The sequence below is a fragment of the Trachurus japonicus genome, chromosome 13, assembly GCF_045865225.1.
Source record: "Trachurus japonicus isolate A0001 chromosome 13, Traja_1.0".
Taxonomy (NCBI): domain Eukaryota; kingdom Metazoa; phylum Chordata; class Actinopteri; order Carangiformes; family Carangidae; genus Trachurus; species Trachurus japonicus.
The window spans coordinates 16459795-16482674 of NC_140919.1; the positions used below are offsets into that span (position 1 = coordinate 16459795).

General features: G+C 43.7%; 1 protein-coding gene across 6 annotated transcripts in view; it reads left to right on the plus strand.

Annotated features, from left to right (window-relative positions):
* The first annotated feature begins 207 nt into the window (after window positions 1-207).
* The window catches only part of fam131ab (family with sequence similarity 131 member Ab), a 32178-nt gene continuing 9505 nt past the window's right edge, over window positions 208-22880 (plus strand). The window contains exons 1-4 of one of the 6 annotated variants that reach the window (XM_085795008.1): window positions 5167-5318; window positions 9495-9634; window positions 19714-19807; window positions 20592-20774. In XM_085795008.1, the coding sequence (XP_085651134.1) occupies window positions 19738-19807; window positions 20592-20774 (253 nt within the window). In that variant the 5' untranslated portion in view covers window positions 5167-5318; window positions 9495-9634; window positions 19714-19737. Of the gene's footprint in view, window positions 325-5166; window positions 5319-5400; window positions 5461-5931; window positions 6134-9494; window positions 9635-19713; window positions 19808-20591; window positions 20775-22880 lie in introns of those variants that run through there. The other 5 variants (XM_085795002.1, XM_085795005.1, XM_085795006.1 and 2 more) reach the window with 5 other exon arrangements.

Here is a 22880-nt window from a genome sequence, read left to right on the forward strand (position 1 = left end):
CTCCTGTCCATCACAGCTCTCCTGCCTCCGTCCTCCTGGCTCTCGCGTTTGAAGCCCTGAGGGGACAGGACATCTCCTGCTGCCACAAGGAGAGACGCCGGCTCTCCCTACATTCGGCTTTCTTTCACCTGGGTCAAAGCATCTGTCACTCTGCTGTTCTCCGCTGCTCCTCAGCTCAGCTCATCCTCATCCTCGTCCTCGTCTTCCTTCTCAAGACTTTCCAAGAAGCTGAAATCTTCGGGGCCTCCCTTGATCAAGATCTCCTTCTTATCTGCGGCCTCAGCACTGAGGAAGCGTGAAACTCTGGAGAAGATGGATGTTACGGTTCGTTTGCGCTGCTGGCAGGAGGAGAGCTCTGTTTCATCACCAGCCTGATGTTCTATGCTGCTCTCTGAAGCTTCATCACTCAGCTCCAGGTCCAAACGTCCACACACACACATTTTGCTCGACAGGGTTTTCGGTCTGGTTTCCTCCACAGACCGGTGAGCTGAAGGCCTGTTATTCAGCTGACGGGTTGAGGGTTGATTTATGGTCAATTGCTGCTGCTGTAAAGGCTCCGCTAAAGAAGGTTTGGACCCAGAGGTGTGACTGATGAAGTAAAGGTAAAGTTTTCTGGAGGTGGACTCGTCTTTGTTGCTTTACATCACTTTGTAAAGGGTTTAAATCTCACTCAGCTTCCAGTCTGTGTTGTTCACTTGGCCTCTTGTTGTTTTTTCTTCCTCTTTTCTTTTCTCTATCTGTTAAGATTTGTATGGTGGCCCTGTTTCCTCTCTCCTCTTTTGGTTTGTGAGGTTTTGCTTTTTGAATTTGCATCATGATGGAAAAATACTGAGTGTTCATTTAAAGAGATAGTTCAACATTTTGGCAAATTGGCCCATTGCCATAATCCCTATAGTTTTAGGAGTAGGTTCATCACCTTTAATTGTCGGTGCAAGCTATTTTTAGAACGGTGGAGCAGAGTCGTGAGCTGCTCAGAACTATGCTATGGAGGCTAATGGGATTTCTTGGTTTCCCTCATCCAGCTCATCAAATACACAATCCAACAACTCCAAAACGCTCTGGTGGACAAGTTGTGACCTGCACATTCACCACGCTATGAGATAATAACAGAACGTTACGAGACGGAGTTGTTTTAGAGGTAAATTCACATTCATGATGCGCGTTCCTGTCTGGGGCAGTTTTTTGGGCAAGCAGTCTCTGCATTTACCTCTAAAACAACTCCGTCTCATAACGTTCAGTTATTATCTCATAGCGTGGTGAATGTCACAACATGTCCACCAGAGCGTTTTGGAGTTGTTGGATTGTGTATTTGATGTGTTTGATGAAGGAAACCAAGAAATCCCATGAGAATGCAGCTTGTTGCTCTGCTCTGACATTCTAAAAACAGCTTGCACCGACAATTAAAGGTAACAAACCTACTCTTAAAACTATAGGGATTATGGTTTGCCAGTTTGCCAAGATGTTGAACTATCCCTTTAAACCATGTTGATCATATGTCCTGTCTTGCATGAAAGTTTTGTGAGAAACTGTCCAGTTTTAATTAGCAAAGCGACCTTGAAGATAGTGGAGGTATGCAAACGGCTTTTAGAGGTACTGTAAAGTTTCGAAAACATCTTCCTTGCAACGTAAGAAATAACGTCGCAGTATGCGTTGTACTTGACTTTTTCTGTTCAGGAAGCTCTTCTCTCATGACTCTGTTGTGGGAGATTCTGTGCACAACTTGAATGAAGAGACATTAACTTCAAGAACCTGAGCGGTGACTCTTTTTCACCCACACGTCACATTTGTGTCTTTGCAGGTGTTTACTTGAGTTCAGATTCAGATTTCTTTATTGTCATGCACTGGCAGAATGAAATTACGTTGCATCGGGCCACAATAAAAACATGTGGATCAAACACTACAAGAAAAATAACCAGGTTAAAAAGAAACTGTGAAAATATATACAAATACATTCATAATAAAGATGTGTGGAGATGGGTATAATAAATAAGTGTCAGTGTCTAGTATAGTTGCAGTGTGTTGACCTCTTAGGGCTGCCGTAGTTTCAGCCTCTTAAATCTTTACACTCTTTTTTAATCACTCTCTCTCTCACCACCTCGATCTGCAGAAATAAGCAGATCCACGACTGAAAGCTTTAATTAAAACTATATTTCAGATTCAGATTCAGATTGCATATAATATATTCAACTCAGTTTCACCCCCAATGTGCCAGTTAAGTGCTTCATGGTTCAGTCACACGCTGCTCGTATCTTATAGAAACACCAGGTGTACCGCAAAACAATTCAACCCTGATGTTGAACTCTACGTTGCAGCTGCAGTCCAACAAACTTTTAAATACTTGTGTTGAGAATGTAAATCCAAAGCTGCACCACTTTGATAAAAAAAAGCTTCTCATCCACTTAAACAAACCACAAACTTTGGAACAACCTGATTTTGTTTTTCATCATTTCATGCACAGACACCCAACCATCTATCAGACTGATCCCAGGTCAATTTAAGAGGCAATTCAACAGATAGCTGTCCTGTTTTGTTTATCAATTTATTGCACGTTGATAAATGGTTTATATTAGTGGATAAAACAGCCATATAAATGTGGATTCAAATGCACAACACAACGCTTACTTCAGGTGCAACAGTGTCTGATACAAACCACTGGAGTGAGTTGTATGTTACGTATTTGTATGAGAGGTTTGCAGTGATGCTGTTCAGGCTGTGATTACGGCATCTCCTCATGTTCCCCCATGCAGCACAGCTCTGCAGTCACACACTGTACTGTACTGTACTGCGCAACAGGCTCCCCACTCCACTCCCCCTCCTTTTCCTCCTCCTCCTCCTCCTCCTCCTCCTCCCTGCAGCCTCCTGTGCCTCGGCGCGTCCTGTCGGTGGCGCTCGAGCACCAGACATACATGCAATGCCATTGTGTGTTGTTACGGCACAGAAAAAGGAGCAGCAAGCGATCGGGGTAAATGAGCTCTGGCTCTGCCGCAACTGTGATGTGTTATGAAATGAGAGCTGAGTGCGCAGTGCAGGATGAGAGAGGGAGCAGAGCAGATCACAGCAGCTCTGAGGGGGGAAAGAATCACACATCAGGCGGAGATAAAGTCTGACACATGTTTAGTGTCTGGATTTAAAGTTTATCTTCCACTTTTAGGACTTTTTTCCCCCTGTCAGTCAGTTAAGTTGAGTATTGGTAATTTATGATCTCTGAATGTTCTCATGGTGACACTGAAAGACACTGTTCAGGCTCACTCTGCGCAATTCTTTGTCTTCAACGCGCGTATTTACGCACGACGACGAAGATCCTTAATTCTCCCTTTGGGTGTTTCGCTGCCAATAGCTTTTAGATTTTGAACGAATCAAAAAAGGCATCCTCCCCTCATACTTTTCTGTAAAGGGCTGAAATTCAAGTGTATCGTCACCAAGACCCACTAAACCTCCACTGTGCGTAATTCTCTGCGTAATTTGGGGTAAATTTAATGAAACATTTGTTGATCCTTTCATTAAAAAAATATCACACTGTGCAGCTCGGTGCGCATGATTAGGATCAGTACATCATGAGTAAATCATAATCTGTGCGGGTAAGTAAATGTGGCTCTTTAATTGTAACCGAGCGCACACAGTGTACCCGTGTATAGCCTATGTGTGCCGTGCCGTGCCATTCAGGCCCGAGTCGGTGGTGGATGAATTGAAAGCTTGTCTCTCAGAGGAGGAGGAGGAGGAGGAGGAGGAGGAGGAGGACCCCCGGGTGGATCTGCTCCGCTCTCTGGTGTCACATAATAGGCGCAGTGAAGAAGATGCTCCAGCTTCAACCTGCATGGAGACCAGAATAGGTCTCTTTCAAAAAGGCCACAATGGACCCTTCTTTCTTCTTTAAATCACTCACGCCCACTTCCAATAGGGAGGAAAGGGTCAGTCTGATTGACCCTAAAGGATTATTTCTGGCCACGGTGTCTATATTTAGACGCGTGGACTGTGTAGTATAGGCTGTACTCTGTGATCTCCAGAGACTCGCGTGTGAAAATTGTTACCTTCCGCACATATACATAATTGGACCGGTCTCATTATTACATCACACTGCAACACCAGAGCTCCCGCGCATTTACAGGACCAAGATTATTCTCCATAAGGGGAAAAAGAAGTCAATGTCTCACATTATTATTATTATTATTATTATTATTATTATTATTATTATTATTATTATTATTATTATTATTATTATTGTTGTTCTTATTGTTGTTCTTATTCTTATTATTGCGCTCCAGGCTGCATTTTCCCATTCAGACCTGTTGACATAAGCACCGTGTTGCCTCTTTATCATGATGTCAGCTGATTTATGGATGAGGGGGAAACGCAATCCCTGAGTTGACAACTTGCTCCTCTTGCGCTCGCACCACTAACCCCGCCCTCACCCCCTCCCCCCTCCCCACCATGTCGGGGCTGGCATGTAAGGTGACACCAGCCAATCACGTCTCCTTCCGCTTCTACCTAGCACAGACAAACGGCACAAGGAGGCGGAAACCCGTTCCGGAGGGGAGGGGGCGGGGCCGGGTGGGGTGGGGGTGAGGGGGGCTGTACACATATATATATCTAAGCGGTGAAGCGTGGGATTTCTGTATCAACGTGTCACCCCCTCCGGTCGGTGGTTCACTTCACCGCATACACGCACATGCAACCAAGAGCGCATCACGCTGGGGGAACCGGAGATCCGTGATCCGTGGAGGTGGTAGTGGTAGTGGTCGTGGTGGTCGGTGCTTGTGCAGCTTTGTGTGACTTTGACCGGGGCTAAAGGGACCGAGAGGAGAGGGAACCCCCGCGGGAGCCTGCAGCAGCAGCAGCAGCAGCAGCAGTAGACCCCCCCCCTCTACACCCACCAACCCACCAACCCACCCCTCAACACAACACAACACCTCAGGCCGGGACCGAGACTCATGGTGCCGCTCGACGTGGAGCTGTCCGTCCGCTGTGGTGCTGAACCTGAACCTGAGCCTGAACCGCAGGACTCGACCCTGCAACCGGTGACGTAGAACCGAGACTCAACTAAAAGTAAAAAAAAATAAAAAATAAAAAGATAGATAAATAAATAAATAAAAACCAAACACTTTTATTTATTTATTTATGCATTTACATACATACATACATATATAGGCTACATATATGGATTTGAAGCAAGTCAACGCGGAGCAGAAGTGATGATGGCTGGACTCCCCCCCCCCCGCCCTCGGCGTCACTCCGGAGGTCTGAGCTCGCTCGCTCGCGCCGGAACCCAGCGGAGCCTCCGTAGATGAGGAGGAGAGTGACAGAGGCTTTCGATCAGTGAGGTACGCTGGTCGTTTCTCTTAACACGAGGGGAGAGATTGTATAGGGCAGGAAACATTATTTTGTTGATAGATTGCTTCCAGTGTAAAGAGGCTCTACATGCAGCTGAGACAATGGGCTGTATCAGCTCCAAATCGCCAGTTGGTAAGAGTTGTTTTTAATCTGCTCTTATTAAATAAAGCACGCTGGGAAGGAAGCCTGGTTCTGTTTTCTCTCTTTTTTTCTTTCTTTTTTCTTTTCCTTTTTTTTTACGCATTTTGTTTTGCTGCAGCCTTTCACGGGTGCAGAGGCTTTATGGGAGAAATTTGGGTGCTTGTGGTGCACAGCATGCTGTGACACATGACAGCGCTGCTGCTGCTGCTGAGTCATATATATGCATAATGCGAATAAGGAGCCTAATACATCTAACAACCTCATCTTATATGTGCGGTATATTTGAACAAGTCTCAGTCTCTGCTAGTAGAGGTTACATGGTGTAGCCCTATATGTACGCATGCAGGAGGTAGGTAGGGAGGGAGGGGGGTAGTGTTTTAGTGGTGGTGGTGGTGGTGAGGGGCTGGTATCTGCAGCCTAAACATCGCGATGCTACGAGAGTTGCAAGAAGGTTTTTTGGTGAGCACGCCAGGCTGAGACGGAGAGGGAAGGCAGAGGCGCTCGCTCTTGACACCGCTGAGGGATGCGCTGCTGCTGCTGCTGCTTTTGATAAACGGCCGTTTTTGTTTAGTGTGTGTGTTTGTGTTTGTTTGTGTGTGTGTGTGAGGAGGAGACACATCCGGACACGATGGTTCTGACCGCGCTGACCCAGTTTAGTTGCAAGGTAGGACACGTTTCTGCTCCTTTTACGCACGCAGGACATGATCATAACAATAAAACCCTCGGCTTATACATCACTGCTTATTTCTAAGGAATCTCCTCTTGGCGTTAAAGTGAAAATACACGGGATGCGTGCACGTTTTGAAAGGGGACTCTGGGCTCACACATGCAGCAGCAAGCAGCAGCAGCAGCAGCAGCTTGTTGCCAAGAGACGGGCTTCCTGTTGCCACCGCATCCACTGGCTCTCACGGTTGTTTACACCTCGGCCGTATAGAGCATCTACGTGTCTGTGTCTCCCATCAGGCTTGATGTCGCTCCTCTGTGGATGCTCTAGAAAGACCACGACCTCTGACGCGTAGATGTTGCCCCCAACCACCAACACCACAATATAGCCTCCATCAGTCAAACCTGCCCCACATCCATCCATCCATCCCTCCATCCATCCATCTTCGACCTTCCACTCTGATCCATCCGTCACATCCACGCACACAGAACAGATCCGCCGCTCCGCCTCTAATTGGTTGTGTAATCTGTCGCCTCAGTCACTTGATGATTATGGCGCCTCCTTGTCCCCGTCTCCTTGTCTCGGAGAGCTGCGTAAAAGGACACATGCCCCGTGGTCCCACGAAGCCACCGGCACCAGCACCACAGGCGTGCACGCTCCTGCGCGTTTTTGTCATACATACATATATACAGTAGGTTAATCGCAGCCACCTGTTTGACTCGCATCTTTTAGCCTGTGTGTATATATATGTGTGTGTGTGTGTGTGTGTGTGTGTGTGTGTGTTTGTGGGAGACACGTCGCCGCCGCTGCTGCTGCTGGTCTTGACCTAATTGTGTTGATTCGCTCATAAAGTCTCACAGAGAAGAGATGCGCGGCAGGCAGAGGTCTCTCCATCTGCAGTTTCCACGACAACGGCAGCTACACAGATAGAAGGTGTGTGTGTGTGTGTGTGCGTGTGAGAGAGAGAGTGAGACCTGAGTAAAATAGGCTAAATAAATAAATAAAAATAACAGAAAATGACTGCGATTGCCGTTGTCTCCGAGGGAAAGAAGGAGAAGAAGGAGGAGGAGGCGCAGAGATCACAGGCATGCAGGAGGAGGGGGAGGAGGAGCTGGAGGGGGGGGGTATTGGAGATTCATTAAGATAAAAAGACGTGGAACAAATGAAAAGATCAGCCACAGATGGAGGATGAGCTGCCACAAGTTGCAGCAAGAACGAACGCACCCAGAATGCACCAGTGTTTTATTTGTCCCTTTATTTCCAGCAGTGATTTCAGTTGTGTCTTTGCAATGACTCTGGGGTCAATGCAGCAAAAAAAAACCCCACATATGCAACACTGACTATAAGTGCTGATTAGTGCAAACAAACACCAGGCCTGTTTCTGTGCACAATCAGTGTCTCAGTAAGAAAACATTCATCACACGAGGAGGCGACACGCGTGTGAAACATGAGCGTTTCCTGACAATTAAAAAGTTGCTGCCGTGTCACAATTTACATAAATAAATACATAAATAAATGAAAAGCAAACCCAGACTGGGCTCAAGTGACTGTCACATCATTCTCATCAATCCACGTGTGCATCCCTCACTCACCCTCACCCCTCACAATACTTTTCATTCATTGATAAGGATGCCCCAGATTCAGCAAACACAAAGCATCCCCCCCCCCCCTCCACCCTCGAGGGGTATAGCCACCTGATCTCATCACACCCAATTAAATGGCAACATATTGAATTCTGCTGGTGGGCAACTTGAGCTCGGCGCGCTAAACGGCAGGTCTTTGACCCGGAGGAGGTGTTGATATTGGGCTCAGTATTTGAGCCGGGTGCCGGACAGTTGTTCTTTTCACCGACAGTAACTAGAAACGCTTCCCCCTGCAGCGGAGTGGAGGGCTGGAAAGAGGAGCCCGGCTCTGACATTTAGAGGGGCCCGCCTCTTAATCTGTTTTTTTGTTTTGTTTTGTTTGCAAATCTGATTTTGAAAAGAGTCTCTTTTATGTGTGACTGGACTGGAGCTGTCCAGGGTGCTGAAATCTGCTGTATAGGTGTGTTTGACGGTGCCAGGCCTCATCCACACACACAGACACTCTCACACACACACACACACACACACACACACACACCACCTGCAGACGGTTTCTAAGCACCTCTGGTCCTCTGTGGTCCAGGAGGCTGTTCGGGGTCACGACGATAGCAGCTGTTAGAAAGGTTAAACTCACATAATCCATACCTGTATGCCATTAAAGTGACGTTTAGCGACCAGGAGGTTACTCAGTGACATTTGTGGCGCTGCTGGGTTGTTGTTGTAGAAGCTGTTTCTGGTTCATGGTGAGAAATTTGTATTAGCTGGACAACATGTGGAGGGGTAGACAACGTGACAGTGTAGGAGCCTATATCTACAACTGATGCCATCTCAGGCATGTCCCTTATTCTGTGCTTTTTATTATGTTTTTATAGTAACCGCTTACCTCTCCTCCTCTGACAAAGCAGAACCAACTTCATAAAATATCAAACAGGCTTGGACTGCAGCCAGAGCCTTACCTGCATGACATGGCATGGCTTTAAAGTGCATGGATAAACACCCTCCCCCTCCTCTCCCCTTCCTACACCCCCCTATGTTATCTCACTACAAGTAATCTCTACAGAGTTTGCTGCAACAAAAAGGTTCCTGTTAAGGCCGAGCCCGAACACTTTGACTTGTACCATACATAATAGAAATAAAGGATGGGTGCTCCAGAAGTAAACCCTTTGAAAGTGCATGCATGGTACAAGCCCAAAGAGCTTTTTTCCTATATTTTTTATTTTAGTTCCACAGCACCCTCAGTGAAAGCCTAACTACATCCTGAGGGTGCTGTAAAAACTATTTAAAATGTATATGAAATCTTCAAACAAATTCCTTTGAAATACATTTGAGCTGTTTTTTTTGTTTGTTTGTTTATTTATTTATTTTTCCAATTAAATACTTTGAATCTCTCTTTTCAACCCCCCTCGGCCCCGTTGTTTGCGGGCTACGATGCATCTCTTATCAGAAAACCGTCTGGTTTGTTTATTTTTCGGGGGAAACTGCAGTGAGATATAGGCAACCTTACATTCCCTTTAATAGTCATCGCCCCTCAGTGGCTGCCCTGGAAACCCCCTATGGTGGCATGGGTTGGCATGGTGATTGCAACTATAACTCATAGTTGTAGCGATAGAAACACACGTATTATGAACAACAGCGTTTTTGCCGCTACGTCAAAGTGGACGCGTTGTTGTCATAATAGTGAATTAGTTACATTTTTTAAAAATATGGATCGATAATGTGGTTTCGGAGCTTTGTGCTTTGTTATTTTCTTTTTCACGTGGCTCTCTTCCTCCTGACAGTGGCGGTTGACGGTTCGTTGCGCGTGGACTGGAGCGCGGCAAGCTCCCTGTCTGACCTCGCGCTTTTGGGAAGCACGCGGACCTGCTTGGCGCGCAGACTGATTCTGACAGCACCTTTGGGCGTACTGGACTTCAGCGAGGTGCTCTCCCTCTCTTCATTTTTCTTCTTCTTTTTTTTTTTACTCTCTTGCCGTCTCTTCAGAAATCTGGTATGGTTTTGTTACATAGTCTAGTTTAGTTAACATAGCCTGGTTTAACTGACGTAGCCTAGCGCTACAGTCAGGTGTTCTGTCGATTTATGCTGCTTTGTCGGAAATTGCTACCGCCACATAAACCGATAGGTCTGTCTCGCTACCCTATCAAAAAATGCTACTTTATGGTTTTCTACCTTTGTATATCGAATGAAGGCATAAAGTAAGTGCTTTCTTCTCTCATGTGTCTAATGTACAAAAAGTGTAATGACATTTATTTCAGGGGTAGCATATTTTGATAGTCCAATCAAATAATGCTCCCTCTACTCTATGCATTCATGGAAGACTACTGATACATCTTTGAAAGGCTAAAAGCAAATAGAATAAGGAAGGACATTTTCACTGTTGATGATGACGTGAACATGTTGCTAAAGGCTAGAAAATTAACGTAACACGTGCAAATAAAAAATAAATAAATAGATAAATAAACATGTGCAAAAAGTGCTTACCAATAATACAACAGTAGTACATGTCATATTATCGACAATTATTCAGAATTTGCAGACTGTTAACAACAGCGTGGACTGACGAGCTGCAACACACGGTTTCAAAAAAATATGGGCGTGGAAATGAAACTTGAAAAATCGCCTCTGCGCATGTGCAAAACCACAACGTAGCAGTTCTTGAAAAGTAGCAGAAATCGACAACACAGGCCCAAGGCATAAGCGAACTAAGCACCTTCTTAGGGCCCCGTGACCACTAGGGGGCCCCAAAGAGCAATTGACTTTTTTAAAGCTATAGTGACTTCGTAGCTTCTGACGATCCCTGGAGAAATCCTGCGTAACTACAAAAACCCTTAATTGTTGCAAAGCATTGGCTTATTTTGTTACTTTTAGTTGAAAATGCTTTCCATCTCTGACAATTGTAGGAAAAAAGAAACAGAAAAACAAAAAGATAAATAAATAATAAAATATCACTTAAACAAAGGAAGGACACTCTTCAGAAAGGCACCTAACTTATAAATAACTTTTGCTTTATCAGCCTGTAGTAACAAGATTAGTTTAAACATAGATGGCGACTAACATAATGCTTTGGGAGATATTTTTCTCTGAAATTTATAATACTTGTGTTCTTCCTTGCACTCAAATAAAATATGAAACTCATTACCAAGACGGTTATCTTAAAGCAGAAGTAAGCGATCCGGTCGTTTTGGCTAACTTCTTGTCAGCCGATGGAGTTAGCAGTTCCCGCCCTCATCATGGATCTATTGGTCCTCGTCTCTACGTCACCACATCCACGCGCATCCCTTGGCTGCACACACAGCCCTTCATGCCGTTCTCTCTCCTCATTGGATAAAGCTTGTAGGATACAAGGAAGTATACAATAAGTTTTCTCCTCGGCTTACAGCAGAGCAGAGTGACTGACAGACCCGTGTTTCGGACCAAACACTCTATGTAAGTGATTGCTGTCGGAAGATATAACTATTTAAGACTTATATTAACACAAACATTCCGCTTACTTCTGCTTTAACAAATGTTACAAACCTCTGACTTCTATGTGGGCCTTTATACCTTCCAATGACTTTTGGTATTCTAGTGTTATTCACTCTAAAATTGCAGATGGCCTGTCTATACGTTGGATTTGGACACAGAGGTACTTTTCTAATTTGAACTCTTGTTTAAGCTCTATATAAATGTCACATGACATGACGTCATGCTACCAACTTCACTTTGTGGGAACCGATCTTTTAGTCTCTGTTCAACAGTTAGCTCCAGCCAACCAGTGTTGATACATTTTTGGGAGAGCCAAAGATACCACAAACCGCAGTCATCCAATATCTGCAGAATCCATGGTGACACAAATACACCTGAGTTATACAGGTTAAGTAGACAGTTCAATTTACTTTATTTACCTAGCATCCCACTTGGTACTATCACTTTGAATGTGAAGTGTAAGTCAACCCCAGGCTGCACTTTTAGCTGAATTTGCGACTATTTCAGATTAAAAACCAAAGATTGGGTTGAAAACATGCCAGGCTGGAATGATGAAGTTTGTTGCAGGTGTGTAAATGAATAAATAAGATTTCGCTTTTAGGGCCCCATGGAGGCTTGGGCAGACCCTGGCGCTAGTTTAACATTAAAGGGATAGCTCAACATTTTGGCATTTTGGTATTTGATGCGTTTGATGAAGGACAGGGAACCTGTACCATTCACCTCCATTGTGTTCGCTGAGCAGCTCGCGTCTCTGCTCTGCGGATCTCAAAACAACATGCACCGATAATTAAAGGTAATGAACCAACTGCTATGACTATTGGCATTATGGCAATAGGCGAATTTGCCAAAATGTTGAACCATCCCTTTTAATTAAATGTTAAGCCTTCAGGCATTGTTTAAAAGAACAGATTGTTGTTTCAGATTAATTAGCCTGGATGCTAATGTATTGCTAGCTTTGCCATCACTTCGCAGGACTTTGAAACCATTATTTGAAATATGGTAGGGCAATTTCTGATAATATGGGATTTGTGAACTGTGACACAATTCCAATAAAACACAGTATACAACAACAACTATTTTTATTTATTTATTTATTTTTAAGTATATTTTTTTGGCTTTTTTTTGCCTTTATTTGATAGATCAGTAGAGATGGACAGGAAAGGGGGAGGCAGAGAGAGGGGGAATGACATGCAGAATAGGGCTGCCCGACGCAGGATTCGAACCGGGGCCGCCTGCGTTGAGGACTATAGCCTCTACATGGGGCGGCCGTCTTAACCACTGCACCACGCACCGCCCCATACAACAACAACTTTACTGTTTGAAAAGGAATAACTAACTTGTTCGGATGGGTGTTGCTTTTTAGGGGTTCGACCGATATGGTTTTTAACTGATAACCGATGTTTAGAACCGATATTCATTTGCAGTAAAAATGAAAACGTCGGTGTCATAATTTAGAATAACACACCTGGGATCAGACTGAATACAATATAGTGATTGTTTGGGTTTTTTCTACACTGTAAAAATCTGTGATAAAAAGACCATGGGCCCTAGTTTGCTGGCGCAGCGCAGGTGGCGCAAGGTAACGCAGCTGGTCTAATGCAAGTTTCGACCAGCGCAGCCTAGCGCAAAGTCAGATTGGAAGATTGGCAGATCGCGCTGCGCTGAGATAGGCGTGGCCGCGCAGCAGGGGGAGGCGTCACAGATTCAGCTTGGTGCAGTGGAAGTTTTGTGCGAAAATGTCCCGCCGAGGTTGCGCTGAAAGCTCGCCACCTCCAACCAGGTCTACTCTCAGCGCAGGGCGGAGCGCAGCAGGTGCAGTGGAAGTTTGGCTGACTGACCTGCAGTGCACACACGTCACCAAGACCTCACAGGCAGATCTCCACAGTTCCAGACACATTTCAATGCAATAAATATCCACAATAACCACTATTTAATGCAACTAATGGAATCAACACGTGAATTTATATCTATATAGATTGTCCCGTCACATCTGACGTCAGATCAAAGCAGAGATCAAAGGCTGTGGCACGCGTAATGGAAACTCCACCTGAATTAACACAGCAGGGACGAACTGGCACTGAAAAGCAGCTGTGGATGTCCCAAGCAGGACTGAGGGTGGATGACTGCATGTCGCTGCCGTGTTGAGATACCACTCTGCCCTTGTGATGATCGCTTTATTTATTTATTTACTTGTTAATTCATTCGCGCGAGCGACCGCATCACGCAGCCGTAATGAAAAACAAAACACAAATCTTCATCTCTCTTAGCCCACCACAACAGCCTCGGTATCAGATAGTCAGTATATAGCCTACTACAGTATACTCAGCATCTCTATCACAGAAAAAAAGAGAAAAAAAGAGACGGACAGAGAGAGAGAGAGAGAGGAGGACAGAGAGAGAGAGAGAGAGCGTGCGTCCTTTACGCTGATTTATGTTGTGATTAGTGTAGGCTACACCTCTCATCTGTCTTACACAGGGAATAATACATTGAAATGAATAAATGTGAGTTTCTTTATTAGTTTATTAGTTGTTGTTTCTTACATTGGGCAGGGGTTCTCAGTGTATCAGATCAATCCTGGTTAAGTATATTAGTAAACTCATTATTCGGCCACTCTGAGCTCGGACCTCCGGACCAAAACAGCTGTTTCCTCCTGGGAGAGGTTCGGCCTCTGGCGTCGCTGTCTCCTCCGTCCATGTCAAAGTATAAAATGACAAACTTGCAGTGCGCATCACCCGCCGCGCAGTTAAAGGTGAGGAGAGGAGCTCCTTTGATTGGTGAAGATCCGAATCGGCTGTGTTAATCCCACTTCTCCTCCTCCTGTCTCCCTCCCGCCCTCTCTCCTCCCTCTTTGCCGTTTGCGCCGGTGGGAGGGACGAGGGGAGGGGCTGCGCTGGTCTAAGTCTGACTGCGCGGCCCACCAATCTTGCGAAATGGACCTGGGCCACACCCCGTTGGCGTGGCGAAGCTGCGCTGATGTTAGACTTCACCTGGTCTAAGAAACTAGGGCCCCATATTTTTGTAGAATGACACAAACACCAACACAAACCCAGTTCAGTGGCGACTTCACGCAGAGAGACGACTGCATCTGAGCCAAAGCAGCACATTTTAGAATAAATTTATTTGATCAGTTATTGGTGAAAAAAATGTCCAATACCGATTATGGTGAAATTGCCGCATACATCAGCCGATATCATTGGACATGCTGATAATCGGTCTATCCCTGTTGTTTTTGTGACCTTTTAGGATACACTTAGTACAGTTAGCAAACCACATCAGAATTGCCGACTGTATTAATTAAGTGTTAGATACAGTAGGGTTGTATAGTATATTTAAAGCCCCCCAGGTAGCTGTAATATGATCCATTTAGTAAATAAACTAACTTAACAACCCCCTACAATAGATTCTAAATATAATTTTTAGTAGTAGTTTGTCAAATAATTGTTAGATAATTTTGTTTTATCTGCCATATGTGGCCACACAAGCGATAAAAAGACATTTATACTGTGCCTAAGTGTTTAAATCAGCCTGCACTATTATGTTTTACCTACAATGTAATGAAAAGTCAGTCTCAGTTAGCTAATTTGTGAAAAATAAAGTTCTTAGGTATTGGTTTTTCTTCTAATATGAATTATGGGATGTTCTGCATACATCACCTCACGTGATTTTAGCCAGGCTACGAGCAGCCCAGTGCACCAAAACCTAGGTGGGCACCTAGCAGATACGGCTAATCAAAGCTGACAGTCTGAAATGTAATGCGCCATGTGAAGCAGAAAATTATTTTCTCAACCCTTCCTGGTTTAATAATTACCTTATTAATCAAGCCATCCAAGTCTTTAATGTGTGTTTCAACTCTGAGTTCTCTCTCCATTTTAGTTTTCATTAGTGTTAACCAGTTGGTCTCTAATTATTTGCAAGTCATTCAGCATAATTAGCAATTAATTTTTAATTTAGGATTTTTAATGAATGGAATCTCATGTGATACAGAGTGTAATGTAATGCTGCTCGCCTTTGGACAAAATGTAAAATGAAAGTTCTTCCTGAGAGGTGCGGTCAGTGAGACTTAACTGTTGTTGGCTGGATCAACTCCAGCTACCTTAAATATTTAATACAAGTCAAAAGCCTGCAGACACAGTTTCCTTTTCTGCTGGATTCTGGCCTGTTAGAGGCAGATTTAGGTGGATTAACAGGCTCGAACAGGCTCCAGTGACTTTTTGGTTGTCGGTTTAGCTTTGTCAGTGGGAGAATAATTTCAAAGACCTTGTGTTGTCTTTTTCTCTAATCACAGCTGTAAAGAAAATGTTCTTTTATGGCGCTCTGTTGTGCTGCAAACCATTTCATTCTGCTGCATATCACCTGCACTGTATTTATATGCAGAATCCCTGGACCTTAAGGCAAAGTACTGGCTGTGCTTTTTTAAGGCAATGGGATGCTTATAATTGTCTCAGATGATGATGATGATGATGGTAATGAGGATGATGAATCCACCTTGCCTCTTTTTATCCATCCATCAGGCGCACCATCTGGGTGTGAATCTGATGTGTCGCAGTGAGCCAGCGAGGTGACGATTAGCGGCGTCTAAGTGATCCATTATGAAATGCAGCCTCTCGGTCCTCACGGAGCGGGCCGGCTGTTATTGAATACTGGCCGTGGTGGTGAGAGACAGGTTTGGCTGGACTGCTGATCTTATCACATCTCTTTTAAAGAGGAAGGGCTGTCGAATGCTTTGCACTTTAAGTACCTTCCCCCTGCCCCCCTTCCCTCTCTACCTCAGATGTTTTACAATGCAACAAGTGAGATTGAATTCGGCTGCAGTGATGCAAAGAGCCCCGTCTCTGACGTAGTCTCGTCTACATCGAGTGCACGTGCAAGAGTCATCATTCATCTGGTTGTTGTGGTGGCCGTCGGGTTTGTGTTTTGAGTGCGTGACATCATCAGTGATTGAAGCGTGCAAGCCTGCCGGGAGGCATTGTTACATGGCGACCGGTTGCCATAGAAATGTTCCCATTGTGGAAAAAAGTTGAGATAGAGAGAGAGGGATGCAGAAACGTGGCGTGTCAGAGAAGGAGAGGGATGTTCAGGTTATTTTCCACCAGGGAAAGCAGATATCACGCCAATCTGTTCCACTGAAACCATTCATTTGGTTTGGTATAATGAAGTCCATGTAAATGTGTAGGTGTCTGTGTGTGTTTGTGTGTGTTTGTTTGACAGGAAACTGAAAGAGCAATCCAATCAACAGGCGAAACGCGTCTGTGTTGTTGTGTTTTGCGGCTGAGCTGACGTTTGATAAATAAGAAAAAGGAGATTTGACTCAATCAGCCAGTAAAATGGATTTAGTTTTTTCTGCTCTGATGTAACGTTAATTAGAACAATCAACACAAATGCGTCTTGGCGATCAAGGACATGAGCTGTTGTGCTAATGCAACACTAAAAGAAAGAAGTGTTTGCTGGGGAACAAACATTTGTTTTCCAAGTCATATAACTAACGCTGTGCAAAATGTAGTTGCCCTGATATTTCAGTCTTTAACCCAGTGTTTTTCAACCTTGGGTCGGGACCCAACGTGGGGTCGCCTGGAATTCAAAAGGGGTTGCCTGAAATGTCTAGTAATTACAAAAAATTACAATTCTTAAATTATTCTTTTTAAAATTGTGATTAAAAACACCACACACAATCTTAAACAACTGTATTCTATACTTTCACTTTTGCGAATATGAATCGAGTTCAAATAAAATGCAGCATATAAGAATATGAGCTGGTGCATCTTCATTGACAGTCGCCAGAAATGTATGATGTATAAAAATGGGGTCACAAGACAAAAAAGGTTGAATGGCTTTAACCTATAGATGATGAAATCTGGCTTATCAAAATAAAAGTCTCCAGATAATGATCTAGATTTTTGTTTAAAGTGGATATCATTATATTCATTGAGGTTTTGATGTTGTTGTCATTTATTTCACTTCAAATCTGCATTGTGATTTTGAATAGAGCGTCTAACCTGAAACATACACACCCAAAATCCTTGAAATCTTTGAAGTACTGTATACTGGATTCAAGGTGATGCAGACGGTGAGACACCAGTCACCTGCTGTCAGCCTGCAGCCTGTCTGCTCTCCACTCCTAACAGGTGCATCGTGTTGACGAATCTGTTGTGTTTTCTGTTTTTTTTTCTTCCCTCCTCTGCGTTGTCTCCAGGCCACGTTTTATCAGCCGCACTCACTCACTGATGGAGACAACGGTTAACCAATGATTTAAAAGCCAAACGTGAACCTGAGCTGCATCAACAACAGCCTCTCCACTGTCTGCGTTCACCAGACCATGAAGATTTACAGCCTCTTGGCGTTGCGTGTGTGTGTGTTATGTGTGTGTTTGTGCAGGGCCAGATAGATCAATGTGAGTATGGTAGTTTAGGATATCCAGCTTGATCTGTGTTGTTTATTATGTCCGTGTGCTGTGTGTGTGTGATGTAAAAGATGTGGCACAGTCTGACGGTCTGCTCTGAGCACCGCTCATGTCTTCGCTCTGCTGTTCAGTAGGGCAGTGGGAGACCGGAGGGGGGAGGGGAGGAGGGAGGGGGCTGAACGAAGGAGCCGAGTCGGCAGAGTGCAGCAGCAGTGCTGTTAAATGAAGCTGTGCGGCGTATTGATGCTCAAGTGCTGGTTACTAAAAGCTCATGTTGATTCATACCTACTATTTTGTGCTGCCAAACTCCAGAAATGATGCGATTTTTTATTTCTTTTTTTTTGCCTGAATAGAAGTGTCTCTAAAATCATCACTGGGTGTGTGGAACAACAACAAAAAAACGCCTCGCATCTGACGTTTAATTAAAACAATAAGGCCACAAACAATATATCATTGGAACACTACTCGAGGGTATATGTCACATCTCCAGCAGATTATCCTCCCTCTGATCTGTGAGCTGCTCTGCGGCACAAGAGGATTATCACGCCTCGCGGCAGCAGCCGCTGATGCCATCGTAAGCCCGGGATCCCCCCGCTCCGCTCCTCACAGATAATTTACTTGTTTGTTTGTTTTATTTGCCTTGGGTTTTGTTGGCTGTTAAAACGTGACGTGACAGAACGAGGGCAGAGCGACGAGCTGACTTCGCTGCAGTCATCCTCCTCCGAAAAACTAAAGCAGGTTGAAACTCACTGCACGCAATCTGTACCTGTTGAGATGCAGGCGCTGGTTGTCAGATCGCTCAGTCAGCCATGTGTGTTGTTGTTGACCCATATTGAGTAACAACAGGGCAGCGTCGGCTCTGCATGTGGCCTTTTACTGTTGACGTGTCCGTTTCCCACGTGAGCACAGGTGGGGCTATAAAAAGGGGGTTAGTAGACAAAGGGACCTGTCAACACCTGATACTCCCTCTGTGGTTTGACTTTACAGTGTCGACAGATTTGACGGACAGACACTGAGGGAGGAGGAGGAAGAGGAGGGAGATGGGGAGGGAGGTCCATCTTCAGCTGACTGTCTGATTCTGTTTGGCAAGGAAATTACCCATCAGGCCATGCAGGCACAGACAGAATGTGATTATCACTCTCTGCTGTAATTAATTCAATGTTTGCAGTTGCTTCAAAAATATCCTAATGACCACATCTGGCTGCAGAGGTTCAATATGCTGTGTGCACATGATGTGTAAATATATATACGCATTATGCAACTAACGGAAAACCAAAGATATGTACACTGCAGCTGTAATTACAGCAAAATACTCTGAGCTGTAGTTTGGAGGTTTCAGCTCAGTTAACTGACAAATGATTAGTCTGCTAATTATGGCTAATGTAACAAACCACTCCCACAGCTAACATGTGGCTACAACTAGCATCTAGTGTTGCTGCTTTTGTTTTTAATAGTTGTTTCCATGCTTCTTATGTAACGGAGGTCTGCGGTTAAAGCCACAGTCACGAGGTACCAGTGAGGAGAAGTGACGGCATGTGGTGGTAAGCGGTACTGAAGTTAAACTCACTCGTCCATAAAACAAAAAAACGTGCAAACCCACTTACAAAGTGGTCATTGACCTCTTGGCGAAACGCTTTGCATCGTCGCCTGCTGTGCGGGAGACTTGGGTTCGAAACTCACTCAGGGCAGGCCAGACAAAATCGGTCACACTTAGAAAAATAGTTTATGAATCAGATGTTAGGTCGAGATTGTTTGCAACCTTTTAAGATGCTACATAGCTATGTGCTTAAATTACACGATTTACAAGCAGTGACATATTTTAGTGCAGTTCTGTGCATGCATGCACATGAATGCACGTGTATGATGTTGTGGCACTCAGCTTTTGACTTATTAAAACATAAATCAATGTGCAAAGAGAAAAACCTTCAGTTTTCTTGAGGCCTTGAAGTACACTGCAGTAGCTGAAGTAGGCTTCTCGTGAGTTTCTCTGTCGCCCGTCAAAAGACAACGCTGGGTTTTCCAGTGACTCATAGCAGGACGTGTTCAGACTGAGGCTGTGCTCTCATTCATGCTGAGCTCAGCTAACAAACCTGTTTTCCGGAGAGTCACACTGTGTTTTTTTCCTCTTGTCATTGCAGGTGAATGTTGATGACACCATTGAAATGTTACCAAAATCAAGAAGAGCTCTTACCATTCAAGAGATTGCTGCGTTAGCGCGATCCTCCCTGCATGGTGAGTACAACATTTGCACTGAGACCACAGATTTTTGACCCCCCTCCCCTCCCTCTGAAGTATGCATATACAGGTGCATCTCAATAAATTAGAATATAATGGAAAAATCCATTTCAGTTGTTCAAGTCAAACAGCCCCAACCTAGTATTGGGTGCATATGGTGGACATACTTTTCAGAAGGCCAACATTTCCATATTAGAAATTTAAAATTAACCTTTTGTAATATTCAAATTTTTGGAGATACTTAATTTGAGTTCTTCATTAAATGTAAGCCATAATCATTACAGTTAAAAGAAATTGAAAAAATAAAGAATTGAAAGTTTTCATTCTGTGTTTAATGGATCTATAGAATGTATTAGTTTCACTTTAACCCTTTAAGTCAAGAAACAGGCTAGAAATAACGGTCAATTTCATAGTAATGTCATGTTTCTCATAAAGGCAAAAGATTACACATGCTTTTCATGCTTTGAGTTTTTTGGGAAACAATTTTTCTCCACCAAGTCCTTGCAACTGACCGTTATTTCTGGACTATTTCTACGCAATCAATTGTTATTTCTTGGCTATATTTCTCAACATTACTGTGAAATTGACCGTTATTTCTCGGCTATTTCTAGACATTATCACGTAATCAATGACCTGTAAATTAAAGGGTTACCAGTTTCACTTTTTGAATTGAATTACTGACATAAATAAACTTTTCCGTGATATTCTAATTTATTGAGATGCACCTGTATATTACAAGGTAATATGCTGTAGCCTGACTGCTAATGTTTTTGCCTTGTAGGAATCTCCCAGGTAGTGAAGGACCATGTGACGAAGCCCACAGCGATGGCTCAGGGCAGAGTGGCCCACCTGATAGAGTGGAAAGGCTGGTGTAAGCCCATAGACACTCCGGCGGCCCTCGAATCAGACTTCAACTCTTACTCTGACCTCACCGAGGGAGAACAGGAGGCACGCTTCGCTGCTGGTAAGACTTCTGTTGACTGTGCGTGGGATTTTGTTTGTTACATAAATATTAAAACACCCCGCTGTGCTACGTGTTTGTTGTATTTGCACGGGCCAGTTGACAACACACAACACACACCGACGAGATGACTCACACACACCTAGGGGCAAGAGAGAGAGCTTCTGAAAAATGTGTGAATTAACGATGAAAGATCACAGACGGGATCCTAATTACACGGAAAACCATCACAACAAAAAGCTCAACATGTTTTGTTTTTTTGTTTTTTTTAAAAGGAGCAGATGAATATTTATCTGGTCATTAATTCCAGTCAGTAACGATCAAGATGTTAAAAGTATCGAGATAATTAAAAGGGAAACTCTTCCCAGCAAGTGTTTGACAGACATGGATGTGCTGAATTAAGCTTCAAACGAGTTCAGTTTTTCCACATTACTGTAACATCATATTAACACAACGGTGGGAATCGTTTTGAACTGATGTCAGAAAAAAACAAACAAAAAAAACCCCAACTTGGATTCTGGTTGCAAGCAGAAACTCACATTATTAGCCCATTTAAAGCTGCTTTTAATGTGGACTTTGATATCTTATTTGATTAAAGAAGTAAACGTACAGACTGTAGAAAGCTCTGGCCATTCAAATCAGATTGGGCAGATGCAGAAGAGAGGCTCACATCCTTTTATTCATTAGTGTGGGTTCAGCTCAAAACCAGCTTATTTGTACATACATACAAATCCACATCTTCGAAACTCCACCGCTGTGACGTCATTAGGGTTCATTTCTCAGACTCTAGACCAGTCATCATCAACCTTTTTACAACCAAAGAGCTCGGCCAAAAGAAAGTCAATAAGTCCAACATTAAAATGAATGACACCAAGAATGCATTGTAATAGCATTAAACTAGAATTTCACAATAAATCACACTTACAATTCTAACTAAACAACTAATTTAATTCTAGTTTGTTAATATAAGATAAAAAAAGTTCACGTTTACAGTGAACAAATCATTTTAAGTCCCATTATTAACTTTTCAGCTGAACTGAAGAGTGTTAAAGTTGCAAATTGTGATCACATTTACCATTTTTACAAAACAACTGTGATATAAACAACAACAAAATTCTCAAACCAGTAAATCGAACTGGTCACGTGAAAACTTTGTTGTTTTGTTTTTCATAGTATTTGAGTCAATGACTGAAAACAGCGCCATTCCCTCATTGTGGTGGAAGGTGGAACTGCAGCTTCAATGACAGATAGAAAGACCCATATCTCTTTACGTTCTTCAGCTACAAAAACATCTATATATACTGGCGGTGCACATTTCTTCGAATGTGGACTAGTTTTTCTTTGTTGGGAGAAAAAAAAAGTCCATCCAACACCTTCAGGAGTCTCTTCTACCTTTCAAAGTGCACGTCAGAAAACTTTTGACAAACACTTCTTCAAAATCAAAATCAAGTAGCGCCCAGTCTGCACCTGGCCAACTTGTCCCGTCCACCTTGATACCATGTGTCAATCGTCAACTTCTTATTCTGCAGCTTTTCAGCCACATTTCTCCTCTGCTCATCTATCTCTTCCATCTTTCTCTCCCTCACTTCATCTCCTACTTTTCTCCCATTCGTTTCCTGCCCAGATTCATTTCCTCCTCCTCCACCTCCTCTCCCTCATTCACATTGTCCCTTCTTTTAATATTCCTCTCCGCCCGTCTCTTTATCTCCCCCTTTTTATTCACTCTTTTTCACCCCCGTCCGTCCGTCCTGCCTGCCCGCTCTCCCTCCGTTCTCTCGCTCGCTCCCTGCAATGCAGACTCTCAAGGTTAATTTGCACAGTAAGGTTTTGCTCCTGGCTAGTGCCACCATGACTGAGCGATTTTCCTCTGTGCCTCCTCTGTTCTCCTTCCCCCTTTTTTTTCCTCTCTCCGTCCGTCCTCTCTTTTATCTTACTATTTCCATGACTTCTCTTCTTTTAAGATCCATTTCAATGCTCTTTGGCTATGTGCGGCTTTAATGATGATTCGCACAAGCCAATTTATGAAAATGACAAAGTTCAAAGTACCCCAAAATTATCCGTCAAGTTTCTTTAAAAAAAAAAATCTGGCATTTCATTATTCTTTAAATA